Source organism: Amblyraja radiata, chromosome 7 (genome assembly GCF_010909765.2).
Source record: "Amblyraja radiata isolate CabotCenter1 chromosome 7, sAmbRad1.1.pri, whole genome shotgun sequence".
Classification (NCBI taxonomy): Eukaryota; Metazoa; Chordata; class Chondrichthyes; order Rajiformes; family Rajidae; genus Amblyraja; species Amblyraja radiata.
The window spans coordinates 34120923-34138063 of NC_045962.1; the positions used below are offsets into that span (position 1 = coordinate 34120923).

Here is a 17141-nt window from a genome sequence, read left to right on the forward strand (position 1 = left end):
TTGCTTTCTTCACTGCCTGTTGTACCTGCATGCTTACTTTCATTGACTGATGAACAAGGACCCTCAGATCCTGTTGTACATCCCATTTTCCCATCTTGACACCATTTACATAACAAACTTTCTTCCTGTTTTTGCAACCAAAGTGGATAACCTCACAAATCCACATGAAACTGCATCTGCCATGCATCTGCCCACTCACCAAACCTGTCCAAGTCACCCTGCATTCTCATTGCATCCTCCTCACAGTTCACACTGCCACCCAGCTTTGTGTCATCTGCAAATTTGCTAATGTTCATCTAAATCATTAATATATATTGTAAATAGCTGCAGTCCCAGCACCAAGCCTTGCGGTACCCTACTAGTCACTGCCTGCCTTTCTGAAAGGGACCCATTAATCCCTACTCTTTGTTTCCGGTCTGCCAACCAATTTTCTATCCATGTCAGCACTCCACCCCCAATACCATGTGCAATTACAGCTGTGCTATACATAGTCCCCTATTTCAGGGCACCATATAGTGCCCATTTCAGGCCACCATAATGTTTCAGACACATGGCTTCACAGGCGTTTGTAATTGCTCAGGTGTGTTTAATTGCCTCCTTAATGCAGGTATAAGAGAACTCTCAGCACCAAGTCTTTCCTCCAGTCTTTCCATCACATTTGGAAACTTTTATTGCTATTTATCAACATGAGGACCAAAGTTCAGTCAGTCAGTCAGTCAGTCAATTTTATTTGTATAGAACATTTAAAAACAACTCACGTTGACCAAAGCGCAGTACATCAGTGCAGGTACTAATGCGCTACATACAATGGTACACAACCTAACAATACATACATAAACTGTTTACAGCGCCCCCTCAGAGGCCCTCAAAAACGCTAGGTAGTTGAAATAGGTTTTGAGCCTCGACTTAAAGGAGTCGATGGAGGGGGCAGTTCTGATGAGGAGAGGGATGCTGTTCCACAGTCTAGGTGCTGCAACCGCAAAAGCGCGGTCGTCCCTGAGCGTAAACCTAGACCGCGGGATAGTCAGTAGCCCCAAGTCGGCCGACCTGAGGGACCTGGAGCTAGAATGGTGGGTTAGAAGATTTTTGATATAGGGGGGATTTGTTTTGGGGGCTAGACCCCTTCAGTTTTCTCTTCAGCATTAAGGGATTTGTATACGAATAAGAGGAGCTTGAAGTTGATTCTGTACCGTACTGGGAGCCAGTGGAGAGAGGCCAGAATCGGGGTGATGTGGTCCCTTTTACGGGTATGCCAAGTTGTGCCATGGAAAGTCAAAGAAGCCATTATGAGACTGAGAAACAATAATACAACTGTTAGAAACGTCAGCCAAACCGTATGCTTACCAATATCAACTGTTTGGAACATCATTAAGAAGAGAGCACTGGTGAGCTTATTAATCACAAAGGGACTGGCAGGCCAAGGAAGACATCCACAGCTGATGACAGAAGAATTCTTTTTATAATAAAGGAAAATCCCCAAACACCTGCCCAACAGGTCAGAAACACTCTTCAGGAGTCAGGTGTGGACTTGTCAATGACCACTGTCCGCAGAAGACTTGATGAACAGAAATACAGAGGCTACACTGCAAGATGCAAACCACTGGTTAGCTGTAAAAATAGGATGGCCAGTTTACAGTTTGCCAAGAAGTACTTAAAAGAGCAACCACACTTCTGGAAAAAGGGTCTTGTGGACAGATGAGACGAATATTAACATATCAGAGTGATGGCAAGAGCAAAGTATGGAGGAGAGAAGGAACTGCCCAAGATCCAAAGCATACCACCTCATCTGTGAAACACGGTGGTGGGGATGTTATGACTGCTGAAGGTACTGGCTCACTTATCTTCATTGATGATACAACTGCTGATGGTAGTAGCATAATGAATTCTAAAGTGTATAGACACATCCTATCTGCTCAAGTTCAAACAAATGCTTCACAACTCATTGGCCGGCAGTTCATTCTCCAGCAAGCAATGATCCCAAACAATACTGCTAAAGCAACAAAGGAGTTTTTCAAAGCTAACAAATGGTAAATTCTTGAGTGGCCAAGTCAATCACCCGATTTGAACCTAATTGAGAATGCCTTTTATATGCTGAAGAGAAAACTGAAAGGGTCTAGCCCCCAAAACAAGCATAAGCTAAAGATGGCTGCAATACAGGCCTGGCAGAGCATGACCAGAGAAGACACCCAGCAACTGGTGATGTCCATGAATCGCAGACCTCAAGCAGTCATTGCATGCAAAGGGTATGCAACAAAATACTAAACATGACTACTTTCATTTACATGACATTGCTGTGTCCCAAACATTATGGTGCCCTGAAATGGGGGGGACTATGTATAAACACTGCTGTAATTTCTACATGGTGAAACCGAAATGTATAAAAATGTCCTTTATTAAAATCTGACAATGTGCACTTTAAATACGTGATTTTTTTCTATTACAAATCTCAAATTGTGGAGTACAGAGGCAAATAAATAAATGATGGGTCTTTGTCCCAAACATTATGGAGGACACTGTATGTCAGAATCCCTCACCTGGGGTGGAGTGGGGCAAGAGTTGGCAAATTAGTGATGGCTCCTACTCACATTAATGGTATTAATCCCCATCAAACTCTGAAATGACAAAACCATAAAAGTCCTCCTTTCCCACTCCTTAACATTGTGATAGCTTCTTTCGATGTTTATTTTCTCCGCTCTCACTCCCCTTCTTCAAAACAATTTTAATGAACTGTTTGATTTTATGCTTCCATGCTCTCTTGCTCCATTTTCTGACTTGTCTAGACTATTCATAATCTGAAAGAACTTTAGCGGCTCTACTCCAAATCTTTTCTTTCTACTTGGCTCAATTTTGTCCAATAGCCATAACCTGTGTTCTGGTATCCTCCTTATAAATCATTTTGTAGTTTCTCACGTGCTTCCAGGCCCTCTATGTACCTGGCAATCAGAACTATAAAAACTGAACCAGCACCCCAATTGCAGAAACAGAATGGTGCAATGTAACTTTAACATACCATAACTGTTCTTGAGTTTTATGCCTGTATAAATAAATTGCAGTTGGCATTTGTAATTACTCTGATATTCACTGATGCTTCTTTTCATGATGTGTTCATCTGTAGTCCTGGATCTCTTTGCTCTTCCACCCGATTCAATTGTGTCCTTGATCTACATTGGTTTACTTGCTGGTCAACTGTCCTCTCTCCATGTTTATTAAAAGTCAGCTGGTTGCCTACTGCATCCTTCCTCAGGTTAACTTTTAGTTTGAAATGTGGCTTAAAGGGTAATGAAGGTTCTGTTTCTGTATAACGTTTGCTCACACCAAATAGATTCATCAGAATTAACAGGCCTTAATTTTAAATTGTATATTAGATGTCAGTATAGCAATATGTAAATAATTTAGACAAATACAGGTTTAAATTATTTCATAGTTGACCCAAACCCTGTGACTAAATTGCAATGTTAATCTTATAATTTCACAGGAGTAATTCCATTTTCAAAATAACCTATTAACAGATCACACAGTTCAAGAAAATAATTCTACCTCATTGAAATCATGTGGAAATTATAAAACAGTAATATAATTTTCAGCATTGACATACCTTTGACAAGGTAAGCTTAAAACTATGTCAAAGTAAGCCACACTATTATAAAGATTCTGTATGATTCCGTAGATTCACCTTAACTAATAAATATAAATTGCAAGTAAACACAAACTTAGTTAGAGTTAGTGTACCTTTAAGCAGATGCTTTCCTGTTAATTGAAGAGATAAGATTTGTTAATGCACTGTTTTACTTACTTCAGCTTTCTTTCGTGCTTCCATTGCTTTCATGAGCATCATATGTTGCCTTCTCCTCTCCTTTTCCTAACGGTGTACAAGATAAATTGCAAGTTTAAATAATTAAGGATTGCTATTATTATTTAGTTTAGAGTATAATTTTTTTTTAAATTTTTTGAGTAAGTTAGACAATAGTGACAGTTTAAAATAAAAACAGACAATGGCCAAGTTTGTGTACATTTTAGTTGAGGATTAGGAAATAACATGGACAATCAAAAGCAAAACAGAAAAAGCAACGGATGTAAAGACAGTGTAAAACGAAAGCGTATGCTTTAAGTTATGTACATAGTTCGTGGAAAAGCAGAGCAAATCAGTGCGATGCTTCTCCATAGCTGTCAGGTATAAAGCGCAATGGTCGGCTTCAACAGGCTAATTACCTTACATCTGCTTCAGTCAAAAATCATTTAGCATAAGTCCAATTAGTACGAATCTGTTGTAATTAGCCAATTTTGTAATATTTTATTACCTACATATCTAAGTTTTAATGCAGGATTGAAATCAGTCTTTCAGAACATCATGTGGAGAGAAAATAATATTCATCTATCCCACATCAACTTTAATGAAGTCACTATTTTAAGATACTATGCTCACTTTCCAGCAAACAAAATTATGCTATTGACTAATATCACAAATTCAAATTTAGAAGAAAAAGTTATTTGAGGGCTAGGAGGATGATATAAGGAGGCAGGATCAAAACAAACGTTGTATTGATTTGTTTTTACTTTCTGCTCACTTCCTTTTTCATGAGAGTAAGTTTTGATCTATGTGACTGGGTTATTTGGAAATACTTGCTAGTCACATCAATTACAACTTTTTTGCTGTAAATTGCTTCATACCCATAATTATAATAGACATGAGCTCTGTAAAGTTATTATACATTATTAATTTTTCATCTCGCGACTTCTTAATTACAGAAAAGCTACTGAACTACAATGTTATTTTCCTAATTGCGTAAAATCCTACAATGGAATTGTGCGAAGATATCTAAATAACCCGTGTAAATTGTTACAGCCCAGTTATCCCTCTCCCTCTAACTGCATTGCACCTGTATGGTATCCTTGGATCCCAGACACCTCATATGAAATGCCACAGGTGATCAACTAACAGAATAAAAATTAAATTCACATTTGTGAACAAAGGCATTTGTGACAAAGGCCTCCATGAACAAAGGATGTTTTAATCTGCATTCTCTTCAAATTAAAATATTAGAATATGTGGCAATCATAATATTCTTATGTATGCTACTTCTGTTTTAGTCAAAGTCAGGAAGGTATTTGCAGCAACATATTGTCATGCAGTTCTACACTAGTCATACAATGGGAAACGGTAGATTATTGAACTATTGTTGTGCCAAGCAGGCAATAAAGATCTCATGCTGAATGTCTTCATCTGTTTACTGACATTTTGTCTCCTTAAACCAACCTGTGGTTAAGGTAGAATAATATTTTAGAAATTTGGTTTGCTGGAATGGCATTGTTCCGGGATGTAAAGAATAAACTTTAATAGAATGCGGGACAAGAGAATGAATTGTGGCAAAAAGATTGAACCTTTAGAGACAGTCTAACCATTTCTGAAGAACTGTAACTAGTTTCAGAACTTGCATATTCGACCTTTTGATGTTTCCTATTAATAGGAGACAGGTGAAAATGGAAATTATATTTGTTGATTCAATTTTTTTCTTTTATAATTATAGCAGATGTATGCAATGCACTGTGCTGTAAAAGCCATGCAGAAGTATGTAGTATGACAGCAGCCAGTGCTACACTTTATGCATTACTATGACAACCATATCACAACCAAATCACGATGCGGTGTTAGATGTACAAAAAACATACCCATACCATATCTAGTCTATGCCTCTCCAACTCCTGGTAGAAAGAGTTGGCACATTATTATGAAACAGTAATCACAATTTGTTCAAACCAATGCATATTATTAAAAAATATAATTTCCCCCAATACCAAAGCAAGCTAATTTAAGTTGAGGAAAAATTAAGTATAATAATAAATGTTTACTTCAATACATCTCCCAAAGATACAGAAGAAAACAATCAATAAAGCAAAAATTCACGAAAGTGTTAATGTATATATAATTTACCAACCTGATGCTTAAGCAGAACAGCCTGTTGTCTTCTCAACTCCTTCTCCTTCAAAAATAACAGAAAATACAGATTCTTGACTATATCAATTATGGACATGAAACGAACATCGAAACCGGAGATAAATGATGATTACAATAATATGCCAATTTATGCACCAAATTCTCTGAAATTAATAAAAGATAAAAATAACTTGAGATGCTTGAAGTACCTGTGCAGAAAAGAAAAAATATCAACCAAACCTTCCACATTAAACTTTACAATCTCACAATATGACTACGAACGAGATCCTACAATACAACTCCCTAAAGTATTTCCTCGACTTTTTGCGTAGGGTCCTACATATTTTATTGCATATCACCTGTCCATACATTTTAACACAATTATAAAATGTTCCTACACAATTGCCCAGTAAAGTTCATAGACCCAGAGATCCATCTAAACTAACCTTCATCCGTTTCTCGGCTTCCAATAATTTTGCATTTGCTGCTTCTTCCTTCTTTTTCCTCTTAGCCTGTGCATGCAAAACAGGTCTGGAGGTCATGCAAAATGCACTACTGGAACTTTGAAACAATCTCAAACTTTTATAAGTTACATGCTATACAACATTCCAAAAAATAATGAGCTAGAATGTCTACAGAACATTGACTAGAACACAAAGACCACAAACATTTCTAACAGCTTAGAATTAGACACAGAACTTCTATAAAAAAATTCAGTCAAAAAACTAATTATTGCTAATTATTTGGAGAGATTAAGAGATTTTTTTTAAGGGCTATTCAAGAACCCTCAGTATCAGGACCATATTTGTCCACAATAACATCCCTATAATAAATTGCAGGCTACTGCAACACCCAACAACAACAGGGTCTGTTCTGAGGCAACTTACTCCAGTTTTACTTGGATTATAATGTGTTCTGGAAAAGCTTCTTGAAACTTGTTTGAAATTAACCTAATCACTACAGCTAAAATTAAAAATCATGATGCTTAAAATTAAAAAATTAAAAATGATTGCATGATCCACATTTGTTTACTGATCTCTCTCAGATATTTACTTGATTGGTGATACTTAAGTCATATGGCACAGTAACAGGTCCTTCCGTCTACCAAGTCAGTGCTACCCATTAAACACCAATTTACATGAAGCTCCATTTTTTTACGTACTCCATATACCCATCAACTTCCCGTTTCCCAGATTCAGCCACAAATTTACACACTACGGCCCATTTACCTCCCAACCTCCATGATGGATACAGCACTTTGAGGTAATGCTGATAGAGTCAGGGCACGGGATGCAGAATTAATTGTTAGCTAGCTTCAGGAGGTGGAAGGTTGTTAATCAGATTGGAAGCCTATGAACAATGATGTGATATATATACACACACATTGAACTTTTGTTCTCTCTCTCGTTTATCATATTGTTTACAGTGGACTATGTTTACATATTCTGTTGTGCTGCATTTCATTGTTCTATCTGGGACACATGACAATAAAACAATCTAGACACAGGGATCAGCGCTGGATCCTCTTTTGTCATAAATTAATGATTGGGATAAGAACCTTGTTGGCATAGTTAAGTTTGTGGACAGTGAAGAAGGTTTTCAAACGATACAACAGGATCTAGACCAACTTGGAAAATGGGTCAAAGTTTAGCAGATGTTACCTAAATTAGATATGTGCAAAGTAATGCATTTAGGAAAGTTACACCAGGGCAGGACATAATAGTGAATGGCAGGGCCCCGGGGAGTGCTGAGGAACAGAAATACTTCAGGTACATGTAACTAGTTGGCTGAAAGTAACAACACAATTTGAAAGGGTGGGGAGGAAGATATATGGCACGCTTGCCTTCATCGGACATTGAGTAGGAGAGTTGGGACGTTATGATATAACTGTACAAGTGTAAGAACAGACTTGGACTATTATGTGCAATTCTGGTTACAATGCTATAGGAAGGATGAAATAAATCTAAAGAGGGTGCAGAAAAGAAGCACGTTGCCAGGACTGGAGGGCTTGAGTTATGAAGCGAGAATGAGTTGGCTGAGACTGTTTCTCCTGGACCGATAAAGGGATGATCTTATTCAGGTTTTTTTTAAATCATGAGGGGCATAGATGAGACTTTATCCCCATGATAGGAGAGTCTATAATTAGAGGGCACAGGTTTGTAAGAGGGAAATAATTTAAAGGAGACCTGAAAGGCAATTTTTATATACAGAGTGTACATGGAACAAGCTGCCAGAGGAAGTAGCAGAGGTGGATACAATGACACTGATTAAAAGACATCAAAACATGTACATTGCCAGAAAAGGTTTAGAGTGGTACAGGCCAAATGCAGGCAAATGGGACTAGCTGAGGAAATATGGGAATAGTTTGGTCGGTATGGCCAAGTTGGGCCAAAGGGCCTGTTTCTTTGCTGTATGACTATTATCAAGCTTCTTCTCAGCAACCATCAGGGTCCTGAACACTGCACAACATTAACCACTACCTCAACAGCTATGATCCTCTATGGTTGTGTTTTTGCTTGCACTGTGGATTTCAGTTTTGCACTATTTTTGCACTATGGTTATCTAGTATTGCTGATATTAAGTTATTTCATTATCAATTATTATATATTAATTTGTGAGTTTTACATTAATGGCTCTGTTAAACTGCAGCAAGTAAGAATGTAATTGTTGACACACTTGACATTCAATGATTGATCACAAGAAGGTTAAAAATACTGTCAAGTCAACCAGCCATATAGAATGGATCAAATCAAGCCCAGAATGTGTTACGACAACAAAATTTCCAGCAATTGCCAATAAACCATTGCTTCCCAGTATCCTATGGTGGAACATTTACACCACTACTGAAATATATTGAAAGTCACTTGCACATTGGAAGTACTGGAGCTCACAGAGAATGGATCAACACATTTTTAATTGGCCCAAATTCTGTAGCTACAGTGAAGGAATGATATTGAAGAAATGACCTACAATACTTAGCCATTTCCAGAACATTTATTTGCCCAAGTATAGTGTATCTTCAATCTAATGCCACCATTTACAGCATCGAGCTGCTGTGAAAACAACACGCAAACACAGAACATAGGACAGTGCAGCACAGAAACTGGTCTATGAGCCCGTAAAGGCTGTACCAAACATGATGCCAAGTTACACTAATCTCTGCCTGCATGTGATCCATATCCCTCAATTCCCTGCCTATCCAAAAGGCTTTCAAATGCCACAATTGTATCTGCCTGCACCACCACCCCTGACAGCACGTTCCAGGCACATGTCACGCTCCATGTGGGAAAACACCTTCCCTACACATCTCCCCATCTAACCTCAATGCTACACGCTCCAGACCTTAACATTTCCATCCCAGGAAAGCGATTCTGACTGGCTCTGTCCTTCACAATCCTATATATGTCTATCAGGTCGAATCATCTCAGGAATTCTCAGTCAGCAATCCAGGAAAGAAAGAACTATAAACTATCAATATTAAAAAGTGATTTTACTAAAAGCAAGATAAATTAGGCCATTCATTGAATAAATATTGATACCACATACTTAGAATATTAGTATTTTAAGGATCAGAAAGTTTGTTCCACAGTAATTATTATTCACTATAGATTTAAAAACATGGCTAAAAGTCACTCAGTGCCATAGTAATTTCAAAGGTTTTTACAAAGATAACAGTGCACAAAATACTTTAGCACATATCAAATCGCTTAAATTTGATATGGGTGCTTCTGTGTAGTTTGCAACTATACTAATGAGGAGCAGGGTATAACCAACAATTTCCATATTTCTGCATTTAAACTGTCTCATAAGTTACCATGCTTTTTACATATTAAAAGGAGATGCAAACTGACAGTCTTTGCAGTCATAATAACCCACAGAAAACTGGGAGTAATATTTCCAAAGATTTAAAAGAGAAAAACATTTGTGCATGCCCATTTATTCATGCTTTAAAAATTGATTAGCACAAACAGATCTGCTAAAATCAGTACAGCAAAAAGACTTCCAAAATAAGGGCCATTTGCTTTATTACAAATCCTGAGCCCGGTAAATTCCTGTGTGTCCTGACAATAAGCCTTGGATGTTATATATATTTACAAGGTCATAACATTAAAGGTTTAATAAAAAGAATACTGCAACTATTAATTCAAGAAAAATACACCTCCATTTAGCATTTTATTTCATCTCCATTTTAATCCAAATTGGGTCACTACATCAATCTTACTTGAATTAGATTAAATCAGATGTACCAATACTGAATCCTGGATATTAATAAACTGCATTTTGGTAATTTTAATACAGTAATATTTCCTAGAAAAGTGGAATATAAATGTAAATTCCTCGGACCAACACAAAACAACATGCCTTTGCATCTCCATTATTATTCCCATCTTTAACTAAATCAGCAAAATCATAGTGGAATGCAATCAAATTTCAAAACAGATACATTGAATACCTCGGATATAAGAACCAGAAAAGGGTCAGCCATATTGCCTCTACGCTTGCTCTAGCCTTCAACAAAGTCACGCTTGATCAGACTTCTTGGCTTCAACTCTATTTTCTTGCATGATCCTCACAACCTTCAAATCCCCAGTGGAATTACTAAGCATATTTCCATAAAGAAATGCTGACAGCTCCTAATCATTTTATGAATTTATGTGCTGTTAATTTTTCCTTAACCACAGATGCCAGAACTTTCCAGATGACAGATTTTGTGCTATAAAACCTTTAGTTCCCTGCTTCTCTCTCTACCTCACTTCTTGAATATTTCCAAGACACATCCTGCATTGCGCTTTTCTGCACTCATCCCACATTCCTCTGTCCACTTAACATCTAAAAATCTGTCTGTCTTGATACACTCAGCAAACAAGTCTTCACAGCACTAGGTAGTGAATTAGAAACATTTATACCCCTTAGGTGGAGTAATTTCTTTAGCTCCGCTAAGGAAATGTCATTTCAACATCTAGCCTATAAAGCCATTAATAAATGTTGTATGCTTCAATGAGATCACCTCCCATTCATCTAAACTCCAGAGAGTACATGCAGAAATAATGTACATTATACTTTCCTGGAACTTATAATAAATGGTATAAACCATTGAAACATTATTGTTAGGATATGGTTGCTCAGCAAATTCAGATTCTAAGCTTAACTAAATGATATCTAAAATATATCTAATATTGTACTTTTTCCAAGGTCAATCATAAGGTAATCTCAGTGCTCCTCTGAGAAATGGCAAAAACATAATGCATTTCTTAAAAGCAAGCAAATACAATGCAGATTTTTGGGTCCAAGTGTGCTGTTTTGGGCTGAACTGTTCTAAAGGATACCAATGATGTTCATCTGTTCCCAGGTAAATATCTGTGGTTCTCAGCCAGCCCGGGTTGTTAAGTACAAGTAGGCAGGGGATGCAGATGGCAGGTACAAGTAGGGGACATAACAATGACGTAAACATAGCTTGATTCAAGACATTCATTCTACATTGAGTCGGTGGGGGCACTGCAAGCCGGCGCCCTGTCAGCAGCATGTCCGTTTTTTTCAACTTTTTTTTTGTTTTTTTAGTATGTTTTAAAGTATGTTTTTTGTGTTTCTATGTGTGTTTTGTGTGGGGGGTGGTGTGGGGGGGGGGGCAAGGGGGAAACCGTTTCGGTCGCCTCCTCCTCCTCCTCCTCCTCCTCCCGGGGATTCAGTGGCGGGCGCAGCGAGGACTCTCGGCGTGGAGCGCTGGGGCTCGCCGGAGGGGAGCGCTCCGTTTCGCTGGCCCGCGACAGCCGACAGCCTGAGCTCCAGCTGGCGCGGCGTCTACAGCCCGGGATCCCTCGTGGGGGACCCGGGAGAAGAAGAAGCTTCCACCGCTGGCCAGCAGCCAACTTCTACCGCGGACCCAGCGTGGACTTACCATCGCCCCTGGAGGGGAGCTTCGACCGCTGGCCCTGCTGTCTGCGGTGCTTCTGGCTGCGGCGGGGACTTTAAATCTTCGACCGCCGGCCTGTGGCCTACACCATCCTGAAGCCGCGGTCTCCGGTGGGGAAGAGCCGACTATGGACTGGCTCTGGACTCTGGTCCTGACCACAGGGGGAAATGGAGGAGGACTGGACAATTTTTGTGCCTTCCACCACAGTGATGAATGCTGTGGTGGATGTTTGTGTTACATTTTTATTGTGTATTGTGTGTTCTTTCTCATTGTATCGCTGCTGACATATTCATTTCACTTGCACTTTATGTGCAATGTGACGAATAAACCCGTATTGTATTGTATTGTACCTGTAACAAAAATTTAGTCAGATAACCTGCACAAGAATAAGCTATTGCTTGACTCAAAGAAAGATACTAATCTGAATGTTGCTGGGAGGTTCTGGCAGTTCTGAATGGAACCAGTCATTCATCCCTTTAAATGGAAGCAAACCCAAGACTTTGCATATGTAGTCAAATGCACAGAGCACCAATTTTACTAAATAATACAACACTGAATACTGCGTTTATCAACACAGTGCTTCTGGATTTCTTGTGGTGAGACCCCATTGCATTTAGAATAAGGAATACCCTACAGCCACAAACACCACTTTCTGCATGGAAATACCCTTGGGGAAAACCTGGCTTTCCACCATCATTTCCTAATGACCAAACCTCCTGGATGAGGTTGCCAATGCTGTACAGGTGTTGGATGTCTTAATCGTGTAAAGCAAATATATATTTTTTTTAATTAACTTAAAAAAAACCATGCAAAACCAAATTTAGAAGTCAGTCTCCCTTTAGTTTTATCCTCTGTTGATCAGCAATCGCCATTGAAACCAATGATGTCATGTAAGATCCAAAAGTCAATGTAAGGTACTCTCAGCAAGGGTAGCCCAGAAACAACGAGTCTAGTATAGTTCGATAAATTTGGAGACTTTCACCTTTGGCCACATAAGAGCCACAGTCACTCACTTCCTTCATTTTAAAAATGGTAAAAATATGTGATTTTATTGTTAACTATTGGAAGATTTGGACTGTAATATATTTTTGAGCCAAGCAACAAGTTGCCTCTCTGTAACAGAGCAATTGACATTTTTCATCACAAAAACAAAATATATGGTCTTTAAAAGGCATACAAAAAGGTTTCACCATTACATTGCACATTGCCTCAAGAGAAATCTTCAAACCTCATATCTGCCTCAAATGTTGCTAATCGACCAGTTAAACATGTAACTGACTCAATAAACGTAACTAGAAGTAACAGGCATAATAATGAGAAAGTAATCAACAAAATTCAAGCAATTTAAATCTCCTTAATTTTACAAGTCTACCTTTCAATTATCAGTAAATCTAAATAAAGCCGCAGGAACACTTCTCAACAATGTTCCTGGCCATTATTTCACAGTTCTATTTAAATTATTATATTTTGCTTAAAATAACACTATTAAGAAAAACACAAGATAGACACAGTGCTGGAGTAACTCAGCGGGTCAAGCAGCATCTCTGGAGAAAAAGGCTGGGTGATGTTTTGGGTCGGGACCCTTCTACAGACTGAAAGTAGGGGGAGGAAACTGCAGGGAAATGTTTTAAGCAAAATACAGCTCTGAAATAAAGTTGTAACTATAATCCTAAACTGTTTATAGAAGCTTTTAAAAAAAAAACAGACTGCTGGAGGAATATTAGGAAAAAAAGACTCCATCGGTCATATTCTTGTCTCAAGATTCCACTGTCTGCACTCGTGTATCTCTATAGAATATTAGAAATGCCTGAAAGAACTTACTCCACATTCCAGATGTTTTATGTTGAAACTTTGGGCTTGGAAATGGAAATGTTGCCAGTTTTACAGGGAACTGGGATTTACCACCTTTAGCTATCTATTTCTGTGATAAAGATAGATGTCGGAATTTTAGCAAGTGCTAATGCCTCCTTAATAAAACCACGTCACAAAACAAACAAGGAAGGATTGGAATTCTGGCTTCTGTGAAAGAGCGGTTTTCAGCATTTGGATAAATGTTACCTTTAAATAAAAAAACTTGAAACCACATAATTCACATCGTTTGAATGTCTGGATTGTGAATCAAATAGGCAGGCCCAAGCCCAAGAAGAATGACGGTATTGTACATGTTGACGATCCTTGAAGATTTGAGAACACTGTCAAATGATTATGGTAGATAAGATGATTTACATTCCACCACGTAGACATAAATAGAAAAGAAAAAAAAACATTTTGTAGAGGGGCATCTGAATAGGTTTCTTCTGTTTTAAGCAGCTACTGGATATCCGCAATGGAGGGTGGAATAGAATATTTTTCAAATTAGCTCTAATTAAGTTATCGAAAACTGGATCCTCCATGGCTCTGTGTCTTTGGTGGAGGTTCCAGGTTCTTTTTTGGAATTATAAAGTTTATAGTTTTACCCAAAGATCATTTTGGCAAAATAATTCTAATTTCCTAATAATCCATGAATTTATCACATTTCTTTGTTCATCTTTCACGTCTTCCCTTTAGCTGTTTTTTGCTTTCACACAAATTAAGATTGCTTAGAAATGTAACCTGCTTATGCATCAGATTCTGGAATAGCCCTTACACATACACTGCAAAACACAAAACTGAACCATCTACATATCACATCAGATAACATATTTTAAACTATAACATGCAAAATAAACCCCATTGTGATTCTACCTCTAACATTTGCTGAGCTCTCAATTCTTTTTCCATCCTAATCTGCTGAATTCTTCTGATTTTCTCCTGTCAAGAAATAAACACAGAATCAACACTAATTAAATTTCATATGTTTGCAATAATTTTGTCCGTGGATAATGAATAACAAACAAGATTATACTGGAAATACAAAGGCACAGACATAGGAATATTTCATTGTTTACCTGTGGATCTGAGTACCATTTCTGGAGGGCACGAATATTGAAGATAAAAGCTTTGAAAATTGCCTTCATTGGGAATGGCACTCAGGTAACAAAAATACAAAGTTGTTTTAAAGCTGGCTAGGTTTTATGCACAAACTTCTAGATCTGTATATTTCATTTGAATTAATGCTCATTTAACAATAAGATTAAATGCATGTTGCTGCGATGGCCACTTTTCTGATAATCTGTTCAAAATGAATTACCCAAGTAATTATATTTATATACACACACACATTCACAGAATTATGTAACATTTGCAGCTGTTAAATATTAAAATATTTCAGTATATATCATTCACTATATTTGTTATGCACTACAAGATTTAATCTTTTTTCAATATATTAAGTCCAGAGATGCATTGCACAAAGATGAAGCAAAATATAGTGTTTGTAATTATGCTTTAACTGGAATGTGCAATTGTTACAAATGTAATGCTGCAAATCCTGTCAATCATGTTAATTACTTTTTCTGTATGCTTATTAATTTTTTTTGTAGTCACCTACATTTATGCTCATCAAAAAAAAACAATTGAACAATGTTCTTCTTTTGACATAGTCATAAAACCTTCCCAGGTCAAGTTCAGATCCTGTCTGATTTAGGAAAACGTTTTACTTTAGGAAAACATTGCTATAATAATCCTACCCAAATGAATAGCTTTGGACACTTCACAGCTATGAACTATATATTTCTATTACCAGCATTCTTAGAATCCGAAGCACAGCAATAACTGGTGACATGTTCGTAATGTGAGTCTGGATTGTTTGGAAAGTTGGCTAACATTGCCCTGAGAGGTTAGGAAGGGATGACCTGAGGTCAGCAGCTGAAGCCTCAACTGCCTGCTGATGGAGGGATTAACACTGGGAACAAGCAAGCAGTTACCGGAGGAATTTCATTTTTCAGGACATTATGGCTGGAGGAGATTACAAAGAGGATCAGGAGAAAACTGCTGGAGGTGTGGAAAAAATACCAAGATTGTGAAATCGCTTAGCCAGGTTAACAAGAACAGTGAGGAGCTCAGGCAACCAATACAAATAGAATATGTAAAAATACATTATGCATTATTAGGAGACAAGTTACAGTGCATTCAGAAAGTATTCAGACCCCTTCACTTTTTCCAAATTTTGTTACATTACAGCCTTATTCTAAAATGGACTAAATTCTTTTTTTTTTAAATCATCAAACTACACACAATACCCTGTAATAAAAAAGCGAAAACAGTTGTTTAGAAATTTTTGCAAAGTAATTAAAAATAAATAACTGAAATATCACATTTACATAAGTATTCAGATCTTTTACTCAGTACTTTGTTGAGGCACCTTTGGCAGCTATTACAACCTCATCTTCTTGGGTATGATGCTACAAGCTTGGCACACCTGTATTTGGGTAATTTCTCCCATTCTTCTCCGCAGATCCTCTCAAGCTGTCAGGTTGGATGGGGAGCGTCGATGCACAGCTATTTTCAGGTCCCTCAAGGATGTTCGATCGGGTTCAATTCCGGGCTCTGGCTGGGTCACTCAAGGACATTCACAGACGCCACGAAGCCACTCCTGCGTTGTCTTAGTTGTGTACTTAGGGTCGTTGTCCTGTTGGAATGTGAACCTCTGCTCCAGTCTGAGGTCCAGAACGCTCTGGAGCAGGTTTTCATCAAGGATCTCTTTGTACTTTGCTCCGTACATCTTTCCCTCGATCTTGACTAGGGTCCCAGTTCCTGCCGTTGAAAAACATCCCCACAGCATGATACTGCCACAACCATGCTTCACCATAGGTATGGTATTGGCCAGGTAATGAGCGGTGCCTGGTTACCTCCAGATGTGACGCTTGGCATTCAGGCCAAAGAGTTCAATCTTGGTTTCATCAGACCAGAGCACCAGAGAAACCAACCCTTTTGGCAAACTCCAAGCGGGCTGTCATGTGCCTTTTACTGAGGAGTGGCTTCCGTCCGGCCACTCTACCATAAAGACCTGATTGGTGGAGTGCTGCAGATATAGTTGTCCATCCGGAGGGTTCTCCAATCTCCACAGAGGAACTCTGGAGCTCTGTCAGAGTGACCATCGGGTTCTTGGTCACCTCCCTGACCAAGGCCCTTCTCCCCCGATTGCTCAGTTTGGCCGGGCGGCCAGTTATATGAAGAGTGCTTGTGGTTCCAAAGTTCTTCCATTTAAGAATGACGGAGGCCACTGTGCTCTTCGGGACCTGCAATACTGCAGAAATTGTTTTATACCTTTCCCCAGATCTGTGTCTCGACACAATCCTGGCTCGGAGGTCTACGGACAAATCCTTCTTCTTCATGGCTTGGTTTTTCCTCTGACATGCACTGTCAACTGTAGGACCT

General features: G+C 38.4%; 1 protein-coding gene across 13 annotated transcripts in view; it reads right to left on the minus strand.

Moving 5' to 3' along the window:
* Positions 1–17141, minus strand: part of baz2b (bromodomain adjacent to zinc finger domain 2B) — a 233331-nt gene that overhangs the window by 52579 nt on the left and 163611 nt on the right. For 9 of the 13 annotated variants that reach the window (XR_004412578.1, XM_033024116.1, XM_033024114.1 and 6 more), the window contains 5 exons: positions 14568–14633; positions 6379–6444; positions 5934–5978; positions 5674–5700; positions 3794–3859 (listed from right to left, as the gene is read on the minus strand). Coding sequence is in view for 12 of the 13 variants with exons in the window: in XM_033024116.1 (XP_032880007.1) it covers positions 3794–3859; positions 5674–5700; positions 5934–5978; positions 6379–6444; positions 14568–14633 (270 nt within the window). In the remaining variant the exon portion in view is untranslated. The remainder of the gene's footprint in view (positions 1–3793; positions 3860–5673; positions 5701–5933; positions 5979–6378; positions 6445–14567; positions 14634–17141) is intronic. The other 4 variants (XM_033024118.1, XM_033024123.1, XM_033024119.1 and 1 more) reach the window with 3 other exon arrangements.